This window comes from Pezoporus wallicus, unplaced genomic scaffold (genome assembly GCF_028554395.1).
Source record: "Pezoporus wallicus isolate ANWC-B61680 ecotype Strahan unplaced genomic scaffold, APGP_CSIRO_Pwel_v1 contig_6814, whole genome shotgun sequence".
In the NCBI taxonomy this organism is placed as follows: domain Eukaryota; kingdom Metazoa; phylum Chordata; class Aves; order Psittaciformes; family Psittacidae; genus Pezoporus; species Pezoporus wallicus.
This window is the reverse complement of record NW_026639755.1, coordinates 1,556,779-1,578,279: the sequence shown is the minus strand read 5'-3', so window position 1 is coordinate 1,578,279 and position 21,501 is coordinate 1,556,779. Positions and strand designations below refer to the sequence as shown.

Here is a 21,501-nt window from a genome sequence, read left to right as displayed (position 1 = left end):
TATACCCATTCACCTTCAAATCTGCCAAGAGGTGAAACAAATGACTAAAATACATGACAAATGAGTGAAAGGGAATGTACTTTGGTCTGGTTATTTAATAACTGACAGGTTTTTAGTGTTATCCTTTAGACCAGGATTTATTGTTTGAGTTACTTTACAGAAATGAGAAAATAATTCTCAGAAATACAGAAAAATGAATTCTATTATGAAGAAGCTATCAAAATGTTCCATATGATTTATCAGCCTGAAAACTTTCCTAGCGCTGGAGCCATAGATAAAACATGATCTTCCTTGTGGATAGAGATGAGCACGATGTGACGTACGTGAGTGGGCTATGCAGTTACTTGCTAGTCACTTAGCAGAACAATAGCTAAAGATTCTTAAATTCTTTTCCTGGATTTGGGCAATAAAGCATGGCTTTATGACACAGATAGGATAAGCAAGCACATCCATCTGGTTTATCCCACCCTGAAGGCAGATTTGAATTTGCAATATGGGAGCATGGTCTCTACCAGATAATTCAGAAAATTCCTCCTGCAGCATTTTGGGAAACTCATTTGGTTCAGTGGTCATCACACAAAGCTTGAGACATAGGACAGCCGTGTTTAATTCTGCACTGACAAAGGCATCAAACTGGCCAAGGTTAGGATAGACTTTCACTGACAGTCTGGCCAATATTAAACTCTCCCTCACACATAGACTTGCTAACTCAGTAACTTCATCTCTCAGCCCAACGAACTGGCCAATAGCTCCTGCCCAAGCTTGAGAACCTGATGTGAATTAGGTTCAGAGGTGGAGCTTGATGGCCAACTTGTCCTTTTCTTGCCAAGATCATGGGACTTTCCCCATGCTTCAGTGCTGCAGGGCAGTTGCCTACCCTAGGACCTGTGCCACAGCCTCCTGCTTCTGCTTTCTAGGTTCTGCACCTCCCTTCTGTCACTCAGATTGAAAGGTTCTCGTGCTCATCCCTAAATGTCAGTTCAAACAGACCCTTCCTCATATTTAGATTCAGTCCTGCAGCAGAACCAATGGATCACATTTCCCTCAGTCGTGTGGTCTGGAGATGCATGGTGTATGTGACAGGCTGGTCAGTCTTTGAGGAGCAAAAAGAGGACCACCTAAGCAGGTAAGGTGAGGAGAACAGGTATCTTTTCCTACAGCAAAAATGAGAAACCTTGCTCAGTAAGAAGAAACGGAAACAGCCACCAGTGTGATGAGACAAGGAATCAGGGCATCCTGGCTCTTACTCCATTTTTCCTTAGAAGAGAATATTCTTTTGTCAGCTTTTGATTGAAATCCCTTATCATGGGAGTACAGTGGAACAGGGAGCTCAGAACAACTGAGCTGCAGACTGTCCCTCAAAATGGAATAGACCTGAGTGCTCTGAAGTTTTTTAAATGAAAGAAGTGAAGCTGGAGTTGAACAGACCTGAGTCACTGACAAATCCCTTATAAAGGACAGGAGCTGAGACAGATATTTTGGACTAGTTTGAGTCAATGGGAAAACTTGAACGAGTATGTCACGTTTAGAACATAGTTCTTGTGCAAATAGAATGCAAGCAACAGTCTGAAAAAATGCCCCTTCTAATTTCAAAGCAGACATCTCCTATCTTAATTTACACTTAGACATTTACTACAATACATTTACAAATATTTTAACACTTATTACAATGTATTTACAAATATTTTAACACTGGTTTGAGCTTCTGAACTGGAAAACAAATGATTCCTGTCACCCTAATTAAAATATTGTTCTGATTATACACTGAAGAGTGTATAAATAAACTCCGGGCTGTGGTGGACAGTGGGCATTTTCATTTCCTTCAGTGCTTGAAGAAATAGCCATTTATAGGATTACACACAGCATACAAATTGCAGAGGGACAGGCATGCGGCATTGTATTGTAGACCAACATTGCACTAACTTAGCTGGAAAAGCACTCTGCAAATATCCATTACCTGAAGGATGCGGATGGGATAGTCCCTGAGACAGTTCTAGCCAATCCAAGCCAATCCAGGCACTATACACCAAATCCCTGTTTGATGTATCACACTGGCATAAAGAAAATCCCGGCCTGAAAGACAGACCAAGGGCTGAGGAATAATACAGCTGTCATTCATGGCATAAAGACACATTTTTTTTAACTTCCAGGACTGATTGGATTTTCCCTGCTAACATTTTTGCCAGACTTCCTTTCAATGAAGTGTTGAGACTAGGGTGGAATATTTCATAGGATACTTGCAGAGGAGACATAACAGTCCAATCTGCCTTCAACTTGTTCTTAAATTAAGATTAAAGGAGGTAAAAAAGCATGATGAAGGGAGGGTGGGAAGGAAGGCATAAGAGCCACTGCAGTGATCAAATTTACCCACAGACTAGCTCAGCCTGATGAAATCCTTAGGAAGCTGATGTGGTGGTTTGCAGTCCTTCTGTGATAAAGGATCTGGCTGTGGTCAGAATGTGGCCCTGGTTTGGGGGACGACTTAGGGGAGTGATGCCACAGAGCATTGGCTAGCTTTTTGTCACAGACTTCAAAAAAGGGTTGAAAATCAGACTGCAGGTAGCATTTCTTCACTTGGAATCTTCTGTTGAGGCTGTTTGTTATGAAGTATTGCTTAGGCTAGAAGAGACAAAGAGTATTGGTCTTGCAGGTCAATAGTAATGTATTTACAGAACATCTCAATTGTTAAAAATGAAAGATGCAGACATAAATCTGAAAGCTTTTAATGACAGAAGGACTGAAATACTGAAATGTGGGCCCCATTTTCCCTTTGCTCTTCTCCTTTTCTCTCTTTGCTTTCATCTTACCAACTCTTATTTTATGCAAATATCTACACTAAATTTAAGGCTATCTATATGAAATGTCAGTCACCTGCTCCTGAACCAGGGTTACAGCAGGTCTAGACTTTTCTATGAAGATTTTTTTGCACAGAGACCAAGGATGTGATATCTGATGTTTTGTGAACTGACACATTATATTTTTGGTTCCTATGATTCATCAGACTAGTTTGAGTGTATGAACCTTTTTACCCTATAATTTAGACTGAAGGATATTGAAGGGCAGTTGAAATTTTCCCCAGCTAAAAGTCAGTCTCTTTTTCTGCACCTATTGGAAGAAATCCCCCCAAAATGCAAACTGTGCTGATGGCTTTTCTATAAAGCAAGTATAGACTCATTGAATTTATTCTTTTCTCTTTTTTTCTAACTCTTTAAGCTTTTATTTTATACTCTCCTGTAAGTGAAATATGAATTCCAAGATTATGTTTCAAACTTTCAAGACTGTGTGGGTTTGAAAGCAACCAAGACAAGTAGCCTAGTCCTAACTGAGACCTTTGTTAGTGCAGAATCTAGTAAAATGAACTAACAATTTGGAATACATTAGCTGTCATTTCAAATGCCAGTGATAATTTGCAAAACACTCTGAGCAGTAATGGGAAACGTCAAATTTGTAGCAAAGCTGATAACAAAAAGAATATTCACTGTGAATTACAGTCTTCCTGACTTGCTAAAGCTCTTACTGATTCTGCTTTAATAAAGGATCTTCTTCTCTCAAAGGATTTAAATACAGTAGATTATCTAACATGCTCAACTAATGCTTTGTAACTTCTTTATCTGAAAACTTATCCTTGATGACTTGGAAATCTGCGCTCTTTTGCTAACGTGTCTGGGAGGGTGATTGGTCAGTTTGGTATTCTGGCTATGTATTACCCATGTAGGTGCATATTTGGTCTAGGGCACTAGTTCTTTCTGTTGAAAGGCTAGTGGCTATTCCATTTTCGTAGCTGTCTTTTTTTCTGAAAGCTGTTCTCAGAACTAATAACAACTGACTTTGAAAAGGCATCGGTTCCTGCTGTTCTGCGGCCTCTGGAAAAGATGAAAATGTTCCGAATGGAAAAAGCAGCAATGAAAATATGCTGAAAAAACTTCAGAAAAGGTGTGTATTGATCAAAAGTCAGACACAAGCTTGGCGGAAATTAAAAGTGCAGAGTAAGAAAATAACAACTCTCCTTTCCAACAGTCTGTGCCAGTTACTAAAAATGTTTTAATGAACTATTACACCTTTAGATATATTTGATGTGCACAGGCTGGATTGCAAACCTGGGTCATTAGAAGTTCAAATGGCCTGACTCACAGCAGGACCTGGGTAAACCAGACTCTTTTGTCTAATCCTCTCTGAAGGGGTAAGAGGTGAAATGGGTAACTAAGCTATGTGACAGACAGTGATCTATAAAATGAAGTGTAAAGAAAAAAAGGCTCGAGGAAAAACTAGAAAACTGTGCATGGAATACAATGCAACCTGGCTGCAGAGAGAAAACCAGAAGGTCAGCCTGAGAACTGCAATGAAGGCTGACATCTGTGGTGACATGGTATATGGCATATATTAACTACCCTAGTATTCACTGAGCATCTTAGACCAGTTTTGTGTCCCAGGTAAGGCCCCACGTTGTCATGACTAGAACTCAAGTTATCTCTATTAGATGCCCAGAGTTTTCCGTATTTGCCTATCGTAAAGATACAGCAAGCAACTGCTGTGCAGATAACAATCACTGAGGCTTTAACTCTTCTGAGGCTTCTGTTACAGCCTGTACCCCACAATCTGTTAGAAAAAGACCCCTGCTTCCAGAGCAAACGTATCTAGATTGAGTCCTACCTTAGCTTTAGGAGAACCCTCTGCAAGAAATACATCGTTCTACTGCAACAGGACAGTCTAAGAATAATTCTATGCCCCTGACTGCTGTTTAGGTGGCTTGTGATAGTTCTTCACTGATATGCAGCCCTTCCTGGGTAGGGCTTATATTTAGAATATAACCCAATAGGCCAACATTGTGATGAAGTTATAGTGCATGCCTGAGCTGAATTAACAAAGGGAGACTACTCCCATCCTTCCATCCAAGCCTTTTTTTTTTTGCACTGACTTTGCACAGCCTGATCCTGTGCAGAGCTAATCCAGATCACTAACCCAAGCAAAAACTATTGACTTTCCTGGGAAATTCTTTTGCTGCTGAAAGGCCAAGGGGCAAAAAAACCCAGGGCTCAAGCAGATGCAGGACCTTCCTTTTCAACAGCATCAAGAACAAATCACCTCAAGCTGTAACAGGTAACTCTATACATGGGCTAATTTACATGTGTACTTGGCCCACTGTGCAAAATGGAGTTCTTATTACAAAATTACATTCTCAGGTTTGTACAGGCACTTCCCACCTCGTCACAGTTTCTTCATTGCGAAATCTGGTCTCTGAGCATGCAAAAAAGATCTAATTTTTATGGTAAACATTTCTATCCTGTACTCATGAGAGAAAAAAAGTATTAATATTACATGAGGATGCTGAATTGTTTTTCTAGCCATTGACACCTATGGAGGATGAAAATGGCACTGCTGTTTTTCAATCAGCAGTCTCTGTGGCACCTGAGTATCCAAAGAGCCTAAAACAGTAGGAGACTTCCAGCCTTCTAATGTTAATCTTTAACAGCTCTCTGTACAGCTACAAATTTGAAGGGACAAAGGAAACCTCATGTTATTCCAAGAGTCAAGCAGAATGACCAAGGTAATAACAGACCTGGCATCCTAAGTAAACCTAGACAAAACAGTGATGTTATGTGAATTAAAGCAGTCATGCTATGTGTGATACAATCAATAAGGATTTAAAGGGTAGGAATATAATGAAAGCAAGTCCACATGGCTTTATGGAAACAAGTCTTGACAAGCAGGCCTGACTTCAATTTTTGATGAGATTACAGGTTTGTTTGATCAAGGTAACCACATGGAGTGATAGACTTGGACCTTCCTAATGAATTTGATTTAGTACTGCTTGACATTTTGATTAAAACATTAGGATTATACAGCCTTAATAAAACACATTAAATAGATTAAGATCTGGCTAATTGATAGAGTTCAGCAAGCTGTTCTAACCAGATACTCAGCACTGACTGGGGATATTTTTAGTGGGGCTCTGCAGGCAGGAACACTATGCTTGCTGCCATTTGATGTTCTGGAATTAGACAGAAACACGGATAGTATTGGCAAATGTCCCAAAGTCTAATGAGATGGGAAGCTATGGTAAGTCAGAGTTTTGCCTGCATTGGCATATATGTGTTGCTGGTAGTTGATTGTGTTCTTTCTCTTCAGTTCTGCACAAGCCCAGGTTCTCCTGCAGGGCACAGCTGCAAGGCTGTGGTCTAGTCAGCTGCTGGTGAGCATACAATGATTTCTCTCAAGGGTCATCAATCTTAACTACTGACTGTATCTTAACTACTTACTACTGTATTATCAAAAGGAATAGTATGAATCATTTAAAAAGCGTGAACTGTGAAATCACCATTTACTGCACACCTCTACATGTCTTTATTTAAACAACCAAGAGTATGAGCCTGAGATTAAAGTATGTTTGCTGCTTTACAAAGTCTGCATATTCTAGCCCATTGACTGAAGCAGAATTTGCTAAAAAAAGCCAAAAAAACAACCAAACAAGAAAGCCAGATGAGGTAAGCAAAAACACCCAAGACAGAATTGACCAGAACACTAATGATCAGCCATATACAAAGCATATACAATCTACTACTATCACTTTCTGGTCAGGTGATGTAAGCACATCTTTCCTGATTCTCCATTTTCTTGGTCAGCTCTTAAATCAGACTGAGATTAGACAATGATGAATTAATGTTAGTCCCTTTGCTAGGTTTGATTCTGACCAATCCTTTTATGTTACTACACATAGTAACAAGCTTACCTAAGCAAAAATCAAAATAAGAGTTCATACTGGTTTTTATGATGTAGACTGTTAAAGATGCTCTCTTTCTCAGAAAAAAACTTGCTAGCAAACTGTTACCCTTTTAACATTTGGTTTCTGTTTGACTTTGAAGAATAAGATTACTGCTAAATACAAAAGATTAAAACGCTGAAGAATATACTCTCTCCTTACTGGATAGTAAAGATAACCGGATGATCTTAAGGTCCTTTCCAACCCTATTATATGATTCTGTATTATTTCGGATAAAATACAGATTCAGATACCTATATCCCACAGTACATTGGGATGCCTTATTTCATTTGTTATACATCAATTTAACATCTAAAAATCTTTCCACATTTTCATCATTTTACAAACCCTTTAAAACTCTTGGTGTCAAAACTGTGCAACCTCAGAGGTGTCCTATTAAACATCAATAACATCCCAAACACAGTGTAAAACAGCAACTGAAAGCATCACCTGTTTACTGTTGTTTTTTTTTTCTCCACTAAACAAAAAGCAAGTGTCTTTTTTTATGCCAAAACCAAACCATTCCTTTTTGGTTTTTCCTTTTTATTTTTTCCTGACAAAACTCCTCACCAGCTATATTATTCAGTGGGACCCCTTTCTGTGCATGCCATCACTGTTACTGAGTTTTCCTACATCCTCCGCTGTCTTGTCTCCCACTCCACCACTCTCATTTCCATCGCTCTGCCCCTGCTCTGGACTTGCATTCAGCTTAGAGCAAACTTTTCAGAAGGGACCTATATGCCTCACATGCACGAGTTTTTAAGCAGGTTTGCTTAATGTTTCGTTGGGCAGCATCTGATTTTGGGGTTTGTATTTGCCCTTTTGGGTACTCTTGACATAGTATCTAATCGCCAATACCCAGCTCCTCATACTGATTCTCAGAAAGATGAATGCTGGGGATATTCCAAAAGTGTATGCATCTTATTCCACTTCCAAAGGCTTTTTATCATTCTTCTAACTTTGGTCCTTCCTTCAGTTAAAATTAACTATCTTATCTCTGTCCTCCCTAGAACTCCAAAGCTATCTGCCTCTGGCACCCTCTGACTCCTACTCTAATCTCTTTTTCTCCACGTCTGTCCATGACACTTTCTTCATCTTAAATTACTTCATTTGTAACCTTACACCATTTTAGTCAGTTCCAACCTTCCAACTACGTTAACAGCGCTGTGCCATGAGTCACTTTTAATAACTAACTCATTTGTTTCCGACCTGAACAACCTTCTTTATGTAGCGTCTTGTGCACAGTTTAACGCTCCTTGCGCTGCACCGCACTTCAGAAGCCGGAGCGCCGTCCCACGCCAACTTCCATCAGTTTGGAGCCTGGAAGCGCGGCAGTGGCTGGTTTTACTCCCCTCGGTGTGGAAAAGGGGATTTGTACACAGTGTGAGAAGCCGGGCTGGCCACCGACCCGCACACGCTGCTCTTCTCCCCGGCAGGGAACGGAGGCTCCCCCTCGCCAGGCCCGCTACCTCCCGTAACATTTTGGGGCTGTTTGGGTTTGCGCTCGCCGCAGAGGCTGAGAACGAACTTCAGCTCTCCCCACTGACCCGAAACAAAGCGGGTTTCAGGCCCCGCCGCCACGCAGCTCTCACCCTCCGCCGCGGGGAGCTCTTCCCCCTCAGAGCGGCCGCAGCGCACCCGCCGCAGTGGGGCGTGGCCGACGCGGGAGAAGCCCCGCCCCCAGACGCCTCACTCCCGGCTCAGCTCAGGGGCGGGGCGTCGCGGAAGGAAGGCGCCTCACAGGTTCCCTGGGGGCGGGAAACTGGCGGTTCGGCCTTTCCCATTGGTTGGAGAGCTTGCCCATCTTTGCAGAACGCCCCAATCAGATGCCGCGGATCACAGCGGCGGCGAAGCCGCGCTGTCTCTCACCATAGCAAGTGTCGGCCTGAGGCTCCGCCCACCTCCCCTCTCCGCCAGTCACATCCACCCAACTGGACCTCAGCAACCAATCGGACCCTGCAGCTGCTGTCAATCACCAGCCTTAGTCCCGCCCTCCCCCCGTCACCCATGGCAGTGGAGGTGAGGGGCGGGTTCGGTTCTCGGTTCCGCGCTGATGCGGCGGGCGGGGCGTGGAGGACGGAGGAGGAGAGGAAGGGAAAAGGAGGAGGAGCTGCGGCTGCTGCTGCCGGCGGAGGTTTCAGTACCGCGGAGAACGGCTGCGAGTGCTCCCGCTGTCGCAGCTGGCTGGCAGCGCCGCCCTCCGCTCAACCCTCCGCTCACCCTCTCCGCTCACCCTCTCCGCTCTTTCGCCCCAGTCCCCTCAGCCCCTCTCCCGCGCTCCCACAGGCGCCCCCGGGGACCATTAGGAGCCATTGCCTTAGAGCGAGTGGTCGCCCCGGTTACCTCCCCTGTCGCCGAGGGAGTCCGGTCCCCCTGGAGCGGCCTCTGGGGGCACGGCGACGGCACAGGCTCGGTGACCGGCAGGGGAACTGGGAGCTGGGACCGGGAGGGTTTGAGGGGGTCCGTCACCTCAGGGACGGGACCAGTGGTCAGCCCAGGACCGGCCGGGCTGGCTTAGGGCTCGTTACCGCCGGTCGGTCCTCACAGGGCGGGTCGGTGGCGGGAAAGTGCGGGGCTCGCAGCCCGCGGTGGGGCCGCCGCGCACCCTCCCGGCGGGAGCACGAGGGGGAAAGAGGAGGATCCAGCGCGGCAGCGGCTGCCGGTAGCGGCGGGGCGGGCACATCGCTTGGGAGCGAAGTCGCGGCTGCGGGCAGGGAGAGGGAGCCCGCTCCTCTGGAGCCCTGGAGGCAGAGGTACCCAGGCTGCAAGGGGCTTGAGGGGAGGAGGAAGTCTAATGTAGCCAACTCTTTGTAGTTCTGCTAAATAATCAAGTACCGAAGGCAAACCTTAGGCAGGGAAGGTAGAGAGATGGAGCCTACTGTTTTGGATGCCGGCTTGAATTTTTTGTTTACTTTTCGTTTTTAGCCACTGCTAAATGTGGATTTTGTGAGAGAACCCGATGGCGGTTGTTCCGCTGTTCCTTATTTGAATTAAATCTTAGTTCTGCTGCTTGTGGATTATTTTTTATTTATTTATTTATTTTTTAAAAGGACCTTTCCAGGTAGCTGACAAAATGAAGCCTTTGTATTTTTCAATCAATTATACCTAATACTGACGTTGTGTTGGGTACAAGAGACTTGTAAGTGCTGCCTCACTCAGAGGACCATTAAAGACTTTCTTTTTCGCTCCATGTAGCTGAATGTGTTACGACACATCTTTTCTCTCCCCCCCAATCTTCCGAAAGATTTTTCCAAAATGAAGAAATTTAATTTTCGCAAAGTTTTGGACGGTTTAACTGCCTCATCCCCTGGAGGAAGCAGTGGTGGTGGCAGTGGTGGTGGAAGCGGGGCTGGTGGAGGCTCCTTGCACCCAGGAGGGACTGCAGGAGCTGCAGGGACACCCAGAGATGAGATCCAGGAGACGCTCACTTCAGATTATTTCCAGATTTGTAAGGTAAGGGCTGTAATTTATTCTATTTTTCTTTTGCTATGGAAATAAGAAAAGCTGTGTGGTGTGTGGGGGCAGTAATATGATGCCAGTAAGCCTTTTACTTGAGAACTGCAGTGGTTGTGTAAGGACTTCGGGATGAAAAGGCAGAGGTCTCGTTGATGCTTTTTTTCTTCCTGCTGCAGAGTTGGGGTGGTCAGTAAATTAATACAAATCTTGATTTCAGCATTCAAGGCCAAATCCTGAGTCCATGCTTGGACCCCAAAGTAGAAAGTAGGTTGAGGGCAGGAAAGCAAATCAATTGGTGCTAGTACAGATAACATTTACAAGTGATTAGAAATTCAAAATTGTATGCATCTGCTTCCCCTCCTCATTCTTCTCATCCTCGTCCTTTCCTTCCCTTTTTTAAGAAAAAGGCACCAACTAGAAATAAAAAACAACACAGTGATTACTGGATGTGCACCTCAATGATTTGTGAGGAACTGGATATAGATTTAGGGTGGGTGTTTTTAGCATTAGTACTGAAGATTATATGACAACAAACTTAGTGGGGCAGCCTAAATGTCAAAAGTTGCCAAATCTGATTGGCATTGGGTTTTATGTATTGGTTAGGTCCTTAACTGAGGATTTTCTTTGAGTAGAAAACATACAATATCCCTGTGTATTTTATGTTTTGTATCATTTTTCTGCAACAAAGTTTTCACTGGTGTTCCTTAATTGCAGAAGTAAAATCAGCACAAACTATTTGGTACTTCTGACCAACTCTGGAATACAAAAATTAGACTTTTGGAAGGAAGATCAAAAACGAAAGGAGAGATTATATTACAGTCCTCTGCTGTTGCATTTAACTTTGATGTTATTCAGTAGACTTTACTAGAAGTTTTGTTTGCTTATGTGTTTTGCTTAAAAGGTTCAAATGCAGAATTTTTAATTAGTGCAGTTTACCTTATTGAGGGTAAATGAACTTCACTTATGCAGTATACTTTTATTAGCTAGGAAATAGCTAATAAAATTAGCTATTAGCTAGATACCAATTGATTTAAAGTTTAGGTTATGGCCAACTCAAGTGCATTCTCATTTCTTTTTGTGTTTTGGGGAGAAGGAAGAAATATAAACAATCAGTAAGACAAGCCTGTAAGACTGTGTGCAGATCTGATCCTTGTGAAACACAGCCTTTCTCATCTTGGATATCATCATTCCAATTCTGTTTGGTTTTCAGCTATAGCTAGTGTCAAAACTCCTACAGAGTTCAGGGGAAGAAGGGTGAGCCACTATGACTTAACAGTTGGAGACCTTTGAAATAGGTTCTACATAATTCTAATTTCTGAAGGTTTTGTACTTCTTTGCCATCCTGAACTAAAACAGGTTCAGGCCTTTTAAGTCAAATTATTCAGTAGTTTAATAGAGTGGCAGTGATCAGTGCATTAGAGTTATACCTGTTTCCCAGGGTTGAATTTGACTCCTTTTGCTTATGTTCCCAGTAATACAGCATTTTGTGAGACTCCAGGTATTCAGTACAGTGATTTCCCATTGTTGCCACTTCAGTGAAAATTCAGTAAAACAATAATGCAGATAATTAAGACATATTAAAATATCATTAGAAGGTCTGACGTTTTGGGACTTTTAAGTAAGGCTAAAAACATAGTTTTCTGTGTTTAAGTCATTTGATAGGGCCAAAGATCTGTATTTAGCATGATAATGTTTTTGGTTTGTATGATATATTTGCAAAAATAGGCAACGTGAGATTAAAAGAAATTAGTTTTCTGCCTAATCTGCTAGATGCACTTGGAAATGGATCTGGTAGATCTGCTTGGTGCATAGGTATATGTCATTTTTGAGAAGATTTCAGTGGGCAGTATTTGTTTGTCTTAGCCATCAGGTTAAAATGTTCTCAGCAAAGTAAGTATTTGCATATAGGAAGGCTTTTGATTGCTTGCAGCAGCACTTGCTTATGAATGCATGGTACTGCAGAAGTCTACTCTATAGTATACAAACCATCAGCTTCCTTTTTTCAAGGTACAAGAGTATTCTAAAAAAGCCTTCCAAAATACTTGGTGATTATGTGCTCATAAAATACTGCAGTGTTTATTCAACAGCCTCTCCTTAATCAGCTGTACTGCAGTTTAAAAATGTTACAAGCATGTTTGAGTGAACCAACAAAGCCCCACAGGCCCCCATCCTGCATTATGTACTATGCAAGTGTACTGAAGGCAGTGGGACTTGACGCAGGCGCAGCTTTCATCCTGCGTGCTTCAGGGTGCAGGATCCGAGCCAGAATTCGTACCTCATTCAATTTGAATTAAATTAAAAATACAGCAAGGCACATACAATCCAAGCATTGCCTTCCCTGAGCTTGTGTTGTGTAGAATGTCTGGTGTTTTGATTGTGTATTTTCATGTTAAGTTACATAAGTTACATAGGCTGCATATTTCAGGATCCATGATCTGTGATCCTGCTGCACACAGAACTGAGTAAAGCTAATGGCAGGTTTGGTTTGTTATGATCTGCAGGATCAAGGCAGATGGGCTCACAGTCTAAGTAGCACCTCAAACTTGTTTTTCTTTCTTTGCTGATTATAAAATCTTTATTTAAATATGAAACATAAACGCTGACTCATACTTGAGAATTAAAGAGCATTACCCTGCAGTTTTTATTTAAATAAATCGTCTTTCTGAAGTTTGTGGGAGGTGTGCTTGGCTAAAATCACAGATCCAGCCCTCTACCAAAACTCTTTCTATTGGTAACACACCTGATTTCATTAGTAACACACCTGAAAGCTGTCTCTCTGTTTTGTGATGTTTTTAGGATGGTTATTATCACAGTGTCTTTCTGAGATATGGGTTCAGAACTTAATAAAAGTAAATTGAATATTTCATTTTACACTGAGATGTATACAATAACTTACTTTTGGCATTTATGTTTCAATCATTAATTTATTCTTCTGTATTGAAAGTAAAAAAATGAAATATTGTTGAAACTATTACATATGAATGAACTGGCCTTTTTTAAGCACGATAAATCTCTAGGTTGGTAACTGTACTAAGGAATCAGTGGCACCCTTTTCAAAGTATTCACGTAATATCAAATTTGGTCAAAGCTGTATTTTGTGATAACAGGAAGCTGAGGTTTAGCTTCTTATATCTAGGGCTGGGATTTGAGTATCCAAGTGGAAATCATGAAAGTATTGATTATCGTTCACATTAATTAAGTTCAGCATGTCAGATAGCAGCATCATGCCAAAAACTAGGCATGATCCAGTAGAATATGTTAGTAAAGCGTATGTTAATTTTAACAAGGATAGATCTAGTTTCCTCGGGTTTGCTCCTTTATATTTTCCCACTGTATATATGTTGGAAATGATATTTTAGGTTCACCTGTGTTTGTCCGTAGCATTTAGAAACTAAAATACAGCACTGGGGAGATACCTGCTATTAATATAGGAAGTGGGAAGATCACAATTAGGATGTTGTAAATTATTTGAGTAGAACTTCAAACAGAAAGAAGATAAAAGGTGAAAGCAGTGTTCTTATTACTTTTGCAGAAGCTTGATTGTTAGAGGGTAGTGCAGTTGGGAAAAACTGAGTAAGAATGAAGATGTACATTTTTTTGAACAGAAAGTGCATATTTTTCATGAAAATAAGTCTCCCACAGAAAACTCTTTGAGCTTTTCTTGAATAACAATCATGGGGTTTTAATTTGTAGAGCATGTTGTTAATAACTGTGCAGAAAATGTTTGAAATCAAGACCTCAGTTTAGAGCACAGTAACAGTTGCACTTTAGTAAATGTACTGTTAATGTAGAATATTTTCTTTAACAACCTGATACCCTAGAAAAGGTTTAAGAACAGCTGAACTAATCATCTTCCCACAGAGTTATTCCCTAAATGCTGATTGTTATAGACTACCTTTAAACCCTGAAGCACAAGATTTGTATTCTGTCCAAAACTGGTCTTTAGTGTCAATTACTGAGTAGTCTTGCTATCTAATAAACATCCCTTTGAATCTTGCTGTATCATTCACATTGGTAGTATAGTCACAGTTTCAGTAGACACATTACCGAGTCTTTGTACAAAATCCATGCAGGCAGAATAGTGTTAGGTTTTTGTTGAAACTGGTATGGAAGCTCATGGCCCATTGCATCTGTGCTTTCCTAACCCTCCTTATCTTTGATATCTCAGTAGCCAATTTAAGTAACTTAAGGAGGCCTGCATGAATGAACAAGGAAGTTGTGGCTGCCCTGTCCCTGGCAGTGTTCAAGGCCAGGTTGGACAGGGCTTGGAGCAACTTGCTCTAGTGGAAGGTGCCCTTGTGGCAGGGGGTTGGAACTGGATGAGTTTTAAGCTCCCTTCCAACCTGAACCATCCTATGATTCTATCTGCATTTCCTATAAGGTGGTCTTAAATTTTAATTCCCCCAGTTTATAGATGGTAATACTGTATTTTGTTGACCAGCGAAGATGAACATTTAGTCACCTGTACTTGACAACAGTCAAGGAGATACTTTAACTGCAGATGCAACATGACATTATAGTTCAACGATAATGAAGACGAATTTTGGAGTGACAGTTTAAGAACAATTCTGTGATAGCACATAGTTCTATGTTTTGCTATGAATAATAATGAAAATTCTTTGTTATAAGCTATTCATAGTGTTTTAGTTAGCTTGAGCTGTTTAGTTAATCTGAGTTGCTTCTTAATAAGGTTATTCAGGGGAAACAGAAGTATGTGAAGTGCTACATTTCAGAGAAAACCCATGTTAAAAAAAAGTATTAACCCTTACTTGTAAGTGCTCAGAGTTCATTTAATGATAAATGAACAGAGTTACTTTAGTGGTAAATAAGATAATTTCGGGAGGATTTTTCCTATATACTACAGTTTGGATCTAATGCTAGGTGCAAACCCCTATTCTGTTTAAAACTAGAGAGGCGTAAATGACACTTCTGTAATTAGATGATAGTAATTTTATGAAATGTGTGATAAGCGTAACATACTTTTCTTTTTTGAACGTTTGCATTAATTACAACCCGGACTCTTCAGTGCTGAAGAGCAGAGCACATTAAAAGCTTCTTTAAGAACTTAGAAGATTTGAAGCAACCTATAGTAGTATAAGTGGACTCTCTTCTTCTGTTTTTTGCAAATACTTATCTTTTTGCATCACTATGCTCATTAATCAAATATTAATCCTAAATGCATTAATGTAGACCCTTCATGGCCAACGCATGCAATTACAACTTCAAAACGATTTGAAGACTTTTAAGGTTGCAAAACAACGCACTCAGAAGTTCCAGATTTCTTAAATGTAGTTTGTGCATACAACCTTTAATTACAAGATCAGTATTTCTTCTATGGGTTTAATTTAGTAAAATGAATAGTGTTTGCTCAATAGAAAGCACTCCAGTATTTCTCTGCATAATTAGAGCTCAGAGCATGCCTGAATATTAAGTTCCTCATGGACTTTTGCAACAGAAGTGCTTACCACTGTAGTTTTGCAAGCTTTATGAACATTAATGAATTGACCTTCATAATATTTCTGTGAGATGGAGGTATTATTATTCCTGCAGTATAGATGAAAATCCCAAATGCTAGGTTGTTTAGAGTCCACTGTTTTGAGCTTCCAGCTTCACCTGATTTGAATCTGATATTTTTTTAGCATATTTAATGTTTTTATACCACTTATGTCTTCCCATTATGCCTCCTATTGTTTTCACATTTTGTTGCAAGTATTGTGGACAGAATAGAGAGTCTTTAGGCTTGTTAGTCACATCTCAATTTATGTGTCCACCTTGGAATGGTTCTGAATTTCCTTCCTGTCTCAAATAACTACAGATGGAATTCTGGCTCCGTACTGGACCTGTGAATTGTACTGAAGATGTCTGAATATCATCAACCTCAATTATCTCAAATTGGTCAATCACAAAATGGAAACATGATTAGCAGCCACATATGAAAAGCTTAATTCATGGCCCTTGGCTTGCTCATTTATAAAACTAAATGATAAGAGCATCGATAGAGAATCGCAGAAAGGAAATTCTATCTGAATTGTACCTTTCACCTTCCTGGTTTGTGCCAAGTACACAAATTTGGCAGACAACAGTTCTTCGATGGTTCACTTTTGGTTTAACCATGCAACAGACTAGACTGTACTATGCATGGAGTGAGGCAGAAGTTCTATGACAGAAAAAGAGAATTTGATTCCTATAAGAGGGGAAGAAGTACAGGTTGCATAGATTATCTTAGTGCACGTATGTTCTAAATTTTCTGCTTTTTTTTTTGGTTGATCTTGCATTTTTTAGCAATATAAGAATCATAGAATATCCTGAGTTGGAGTAGACACATGAAGATCACAGATTTCAACTCCTGACTCCATACAGGATAATCTAAAAGTTAGACTATTTGCTGTAATTTTGTGTGCCATTTCAAGTGGGGTTATTTTGCTTTTGGTTTGTGGATTTGTTTGTTTCAGGGTGTTTTTGTTTGTTTTATTTCAAGGATTCTTTCATTTCAATCACATAGAGTCCTTGGATGAAAAATTGAAATCGGGATATGTGTTTTCCTCATGAGAAAGAATGTCCGTCCTCACTGAGAGTGCCTGTTAGGCATAGGTTAATACTCCCTTGGTTCAGGGGTCACTTTTTCACAGGCAGTTGTTCAGAGATCAGATCATCATAGCAGAACTACAGTCTTCCTTCCCTGAGCTAATTATTGCACTGGTAAATCTATGGATTATCCTAGAAATGGTGAAAAAAACCCATGAAACATACTGAAGGATGCAGTGTCTTCATGTTTACATAGCTCAGGCCTGCTGTGGTGGTGCCAGCTTTCATCTTGTGAGAATTGTGCTGAGTTTATACCTGGGACACAGGGCTTTTCTCACTAAGCTAATTCCTGTTCCCAAGTTTGCTCTTCTTGTCTCTCCTTTATTCCATGATTTTTATCCTCTTAACTGTTACTCCCTGGTAGTGGAATTGGACACACTGGATTGGATATACCTCACCTCACCTGTGAGCCACTGGTTAGGCATTTTCTCACTCTTTAATGGGAAAAGGGGGTTTGAATCTCTTCTGGGAGGATGGAGGGCGTTCAGCCTGGTTGGCCTATATCTTAGGGAGTGTTCTGATCTTAGAACTGTTGTGTAAAACATTGGCTGTATAAGCAAGCTTTCCTACTTTTTTATGAAAGAAGAAGTTGTACTTCATTAATTTAAAGAAATGACTGAGAAATTACTTAGAAGTTCATGAATAAAACTATGAAGTAATAGGAGATTTTTTTGTTTTTCCAAATAGAAATATGTAGGCTACGTAAAACATGCCGTTATCCTCAGTGGAATGGACTAAATCTAAGACAGAGCCTCTTCTAACTCGGTTATTTCAGATGAATCTCTGTTCATATCTGACGCTTATTCTGAGACATGTGACGCTGCCTGGTGTATAGTATATGCCCAGATCCCTTTGCAAGGTCTGTGTGAAAATACTGTGAAAAGTTAGTACATTCACTTTGGAAACAGAGAAAAAGAAGCAGTAGAAAAGTGAACTAAAATACCCTAAGCTACATGAATGTACTGGTCTATTGGCTATTCTAAGAAAAAGTGTTTAGAAAAGCAGGTTATAGGGATGTATTAATTTGTCAAAATGTATGTTAGAGTCATTATAGGGGAAAGTTAGAGGATTTTATGATTGGAAGTAAAAGTAATGTGCATCTGTGGAGAGGAGAGAAAGCAATATTGTTAGGTACAGATGGCTAGTAAATATGCTTAAATGTAATAAGATGTTATCTTTGTGCAGTGCTGTGTCCATTCCTAGCAGATCACCAGCATAGACTATGAATAGTAAAAAATGCTAGAGACAATCTGTCGCCTGTAGCTAGGGTCAAAGTCTGCTGAGGTACACTTGTTATGCTTCCTTTGAAGTTAAGTTGTATACAGTACTGGAAAAAAAATTGACCCTTAATATTTAAGGCTTTGAATTGATGAATGCATGTCCTCAAAAGTAGCCTTACTGAATTCAGTGGTATATGTGCAGATGGAGGTGTATATGGTAGCATGTCTTCTTGCAGAATTTGAATCCAATCAATTAAGACCAATTTTTTTTTGTTACATTAAAAAATATGCTATAGAAGAGTGCCATGAGGTCAAATACTCAGAAGTCAGGTTCCTTATTCAGCTGGTATGCACTTAACTCTGTATGTGTGGCAGTCTAGTCTTTATAGCACCTTTTATTTTCTTGAAGTGTCTGCTTATATTTTGTTCCTGTCCACCACCACATTTGGTTTGAAGAGAACACAGCATGTGGGAAGGATGGGTGTTACTCACTGTGTGTTCCTGTGAGATAAAGTCTCTGCATTATCCACTGGGCGTCAACAAAGATTCATTCTAAATAAATTATGAATGCTCATCTTGGCTTTGTTCATCACATTCTATCTATTGCATCCCTTAAGGATGGATATGTGCTTTCAGTTGTATTTCAGATACATTCCACTGTAGCTGTGGATAAAAGTTAATTGTTGTGAGTCCAAAGAATCCTAGTTTATTCCTCGTTTGTCCCTGCATATGTCTTGAAATGCTCCCTGAATGAGGCAAAGGCAGGAAAGCTGGCATATGGTTATATAAACAGAGATCTGATTCTTACCGTCTTTAGGTATAGTGCCTTCATTTGTGTCTGTGAGCTGTGCCCTTGGTAGCATTATGGGCAATGCAGCAGGGGATAGCAGTGTGCAAGATCTGCTGGATTTCACTGCTTTAGAGGGCAAAACCTGCCACAAAATATCCCAAGTTAATCTGGAGTATATCTTCACCATATGTGAGATGGGATGCTGGCCAGTATCTTCTGCTTAAATTCTCCATTCAACATCAGAAAAAAAAAGTCCTCATTGCATACAATATGCATACAGAAAGGAGGTAGGAGAATATTAATTATGAGCTAGAAATAAGTAGTAAATGTGTTGTAGATGCTAGTAATGAAATCTGGTAATGATCTTAGCATGTAAGAATGCCAAATTTTGTTGCAAAATGAAAGATTTCCATGGAAATACATCAAGAATATAGATTATAGCAAAGTAGGGTTTTAACACTGTGTTTCTATAGATTTAAAAAGTAATAAGAGAAAAATCAACCTTCAAGAACTTTAGCAGAGTAGCAGTTTTCTTGTATCACAGCAGCAGGACATTTTTGTGCAAAAATTTTTATGGCTCTTTTGGGGTTTTTGAATTTTTGTGTTTTGTGTGGGTGTGTTTTTTTGTGAGGTTTTTTTTTTAATTGAAATATTCTGAAAGCAGCAAACAAAGCATCTGCTTCAGAACAGGAACCACAATCGGCTAGAATAGAACACGACAAAATCAGCCTAAAGTGGCAAAGTCACAGAAAATCAAGAAGTGAGAAGACATGCAAAATGAATTAGAGTTATTGCTATGTTGTTCTGGTAGAACCTTAATAAAAATAGATGAGTTTTTTTCTCCGTTAAAATTATGAAATTATGTTATTTTCTGCATCCACAGTCATAGTGACGACAAAAATATTTTCTTTCAAGGCTCTTGGCTATGTTGAATGATTTTACAATTCTTGTAAATCCCTATAAGCCAGATCTCCATCAGACAGATGATATTCTGAACCAAACTATTTCAAGTTATAGAGTAATATGGTTAAATGAGGCAACAACAACAACAAAATCAGTATGAACTACTATTTGAGTTACTTTGGCTATAATGATTGCCATTTGGACAGAAGCCTTACTTAAGTAGGTAGGACAAATCAGGGTTTGAAATCAGTGGTTTAGGGTTGGATTTTTTATTGTTAGTATTTTACATTAAAGCCAAGGCAAAATATAATCCTATTAAAGGCTGTGGCGTTTTCTATAGGTTGATGCCTCATTTCTTCTTGCCAGTTTAAATGGTAAGAGTGAGGAGTCTGCTATAACATATTTACTGAAAATGGATGCAATTCCTTCATTGTTGTGTTCTCCATTTTCTTCCCTTTTTGTAATTTTTTTATTTAAAACTTGGTGGACTTCTTTTTAGAAAGAATGGGAATAAAAAATGTGAAAACATTTGCATACAATGTTTCTCTTGAATTTAAGATTTCTCCAAAGGGAGTAATACCTACTTTGGGATGATTATATTTATGTATTATCCTGTAACTTATTTTATTAACTTACTATAAAGCTGTGACTCAGTGCTGTGGTAGATGTGGCAAGGTGGTGTAGTTGTCAAGTGGTTGCTTGGCCACAGCAAAACTGATTTAAATAGATCAATCAAATTAAAATCCAAACACTGTTTTGGGCAGGGGGAGTTGGACTAGGCAGTCTGCAGAATTCCCCTCCAACCTCATCTCTGCTTTGGACTGAGAATAATGCAGTTCATAGTATCATAGAACATTTTGGGTTGGAAAGGACCTGAAGATCATCCATTTCCAACCCCCTGCAATGGGCAGGGATGCCTCATACTAGATGATGTCAACCAAGGCCCTGTCCAACTCTGAACACTGCTGGGGATGGAGCATTTACCGCTTCTCTGGGCAACCTGTGCCAGCACCTTACCACCCTCACAGCAAAGAATTTCTTTCTTCCTTATATCTAACATGAACTTCCCCTGTTTAAGGTTAAACCCATCACCCCTCATCATATTGCTCCAGCCCCTGATGAAGAGTCCCTTTCCAGCATCCTTCTTCGAGGATCAGTGTCATTTTACTTATTTGTAGGTTTTTGTCTGAATATATTAGTTGTGTATTTTTGATATGCTACAGCATATTTCAAAGAATGAGAGTGCTTTTTGAAATTCAGAAAGCCTTATTTTTCCTCCGTGGTTCACTTAACTTGGCTGTTTGTATAAATATGAATCCTGTGTGAATAGGACCATTCTTATTTGATGATAGTTCTTAACATTCAGTTTGCTGAACTGAAACTGACAGTGGAAAAAAAATATCTCTGAAGTTGCTGCAGAGATTTTGGTCATGAAAAGAGGAATTTTAGGAAGGACTTCTACATTTTAGATATTTATTTCTTAAGGTTGTTGTCTGGAAGATGCCTTTTTGATGTACTTTCATTTTCAGGGCTGATCTGTATGAGAAAACTGAAAAATTATGTAATGTGTGGTAGAACTAGCATGTTTCAAAAACCAGTCATATGGTCTGCATCCAGGCTTTTTAAAACTAGTAGAGTGAAAACGATACATATTAAAATATAGACTTGATGCTACTTTTTGCAGCTTTATGTTTTACATCTTCTAAGTACGTTAAGCTGTTTGCAAAGGGAAAAATATTTCATATGTTCATATTAAATAGTACAAATATTTCATATGTTCATAGTACAAA

At 40.0% G+C, this 21,501-nt stretch overlaps 1 protein-coding gene across 8 annotated transcripts in view; it reads left to right on the top strand.

Annotated features, from left to right (window-relative positions):
- The first annotated feature begins 9,013 nt into the window (after positions 1-9,013).
- Positions 9,014-21,501, top strand: part of STXBP5L (syntaxin binding protein 5L) — a 190,806-nt gene continuing 178,318 nt past the window's right edge. For 7 of the 8 annotated variants that reach the window (XM_057415885.1, XM_057415883.1, XM_057415881.1 and 4 more), the window contains exon 1: positions 9,014-10,210. In XM_057415885.1, the coding sequence (XP_057271868.1) occupies positions 10,013-10,210 (198 nt within the window). In that variant the 5' untranslated portion in view covers positions 9,014-10,012. The remainder of the gene's footprint in view (positions 10,211-21,501) is intronic. The other variant, XM_057415878.1, reaches the window with a different exon arrangement.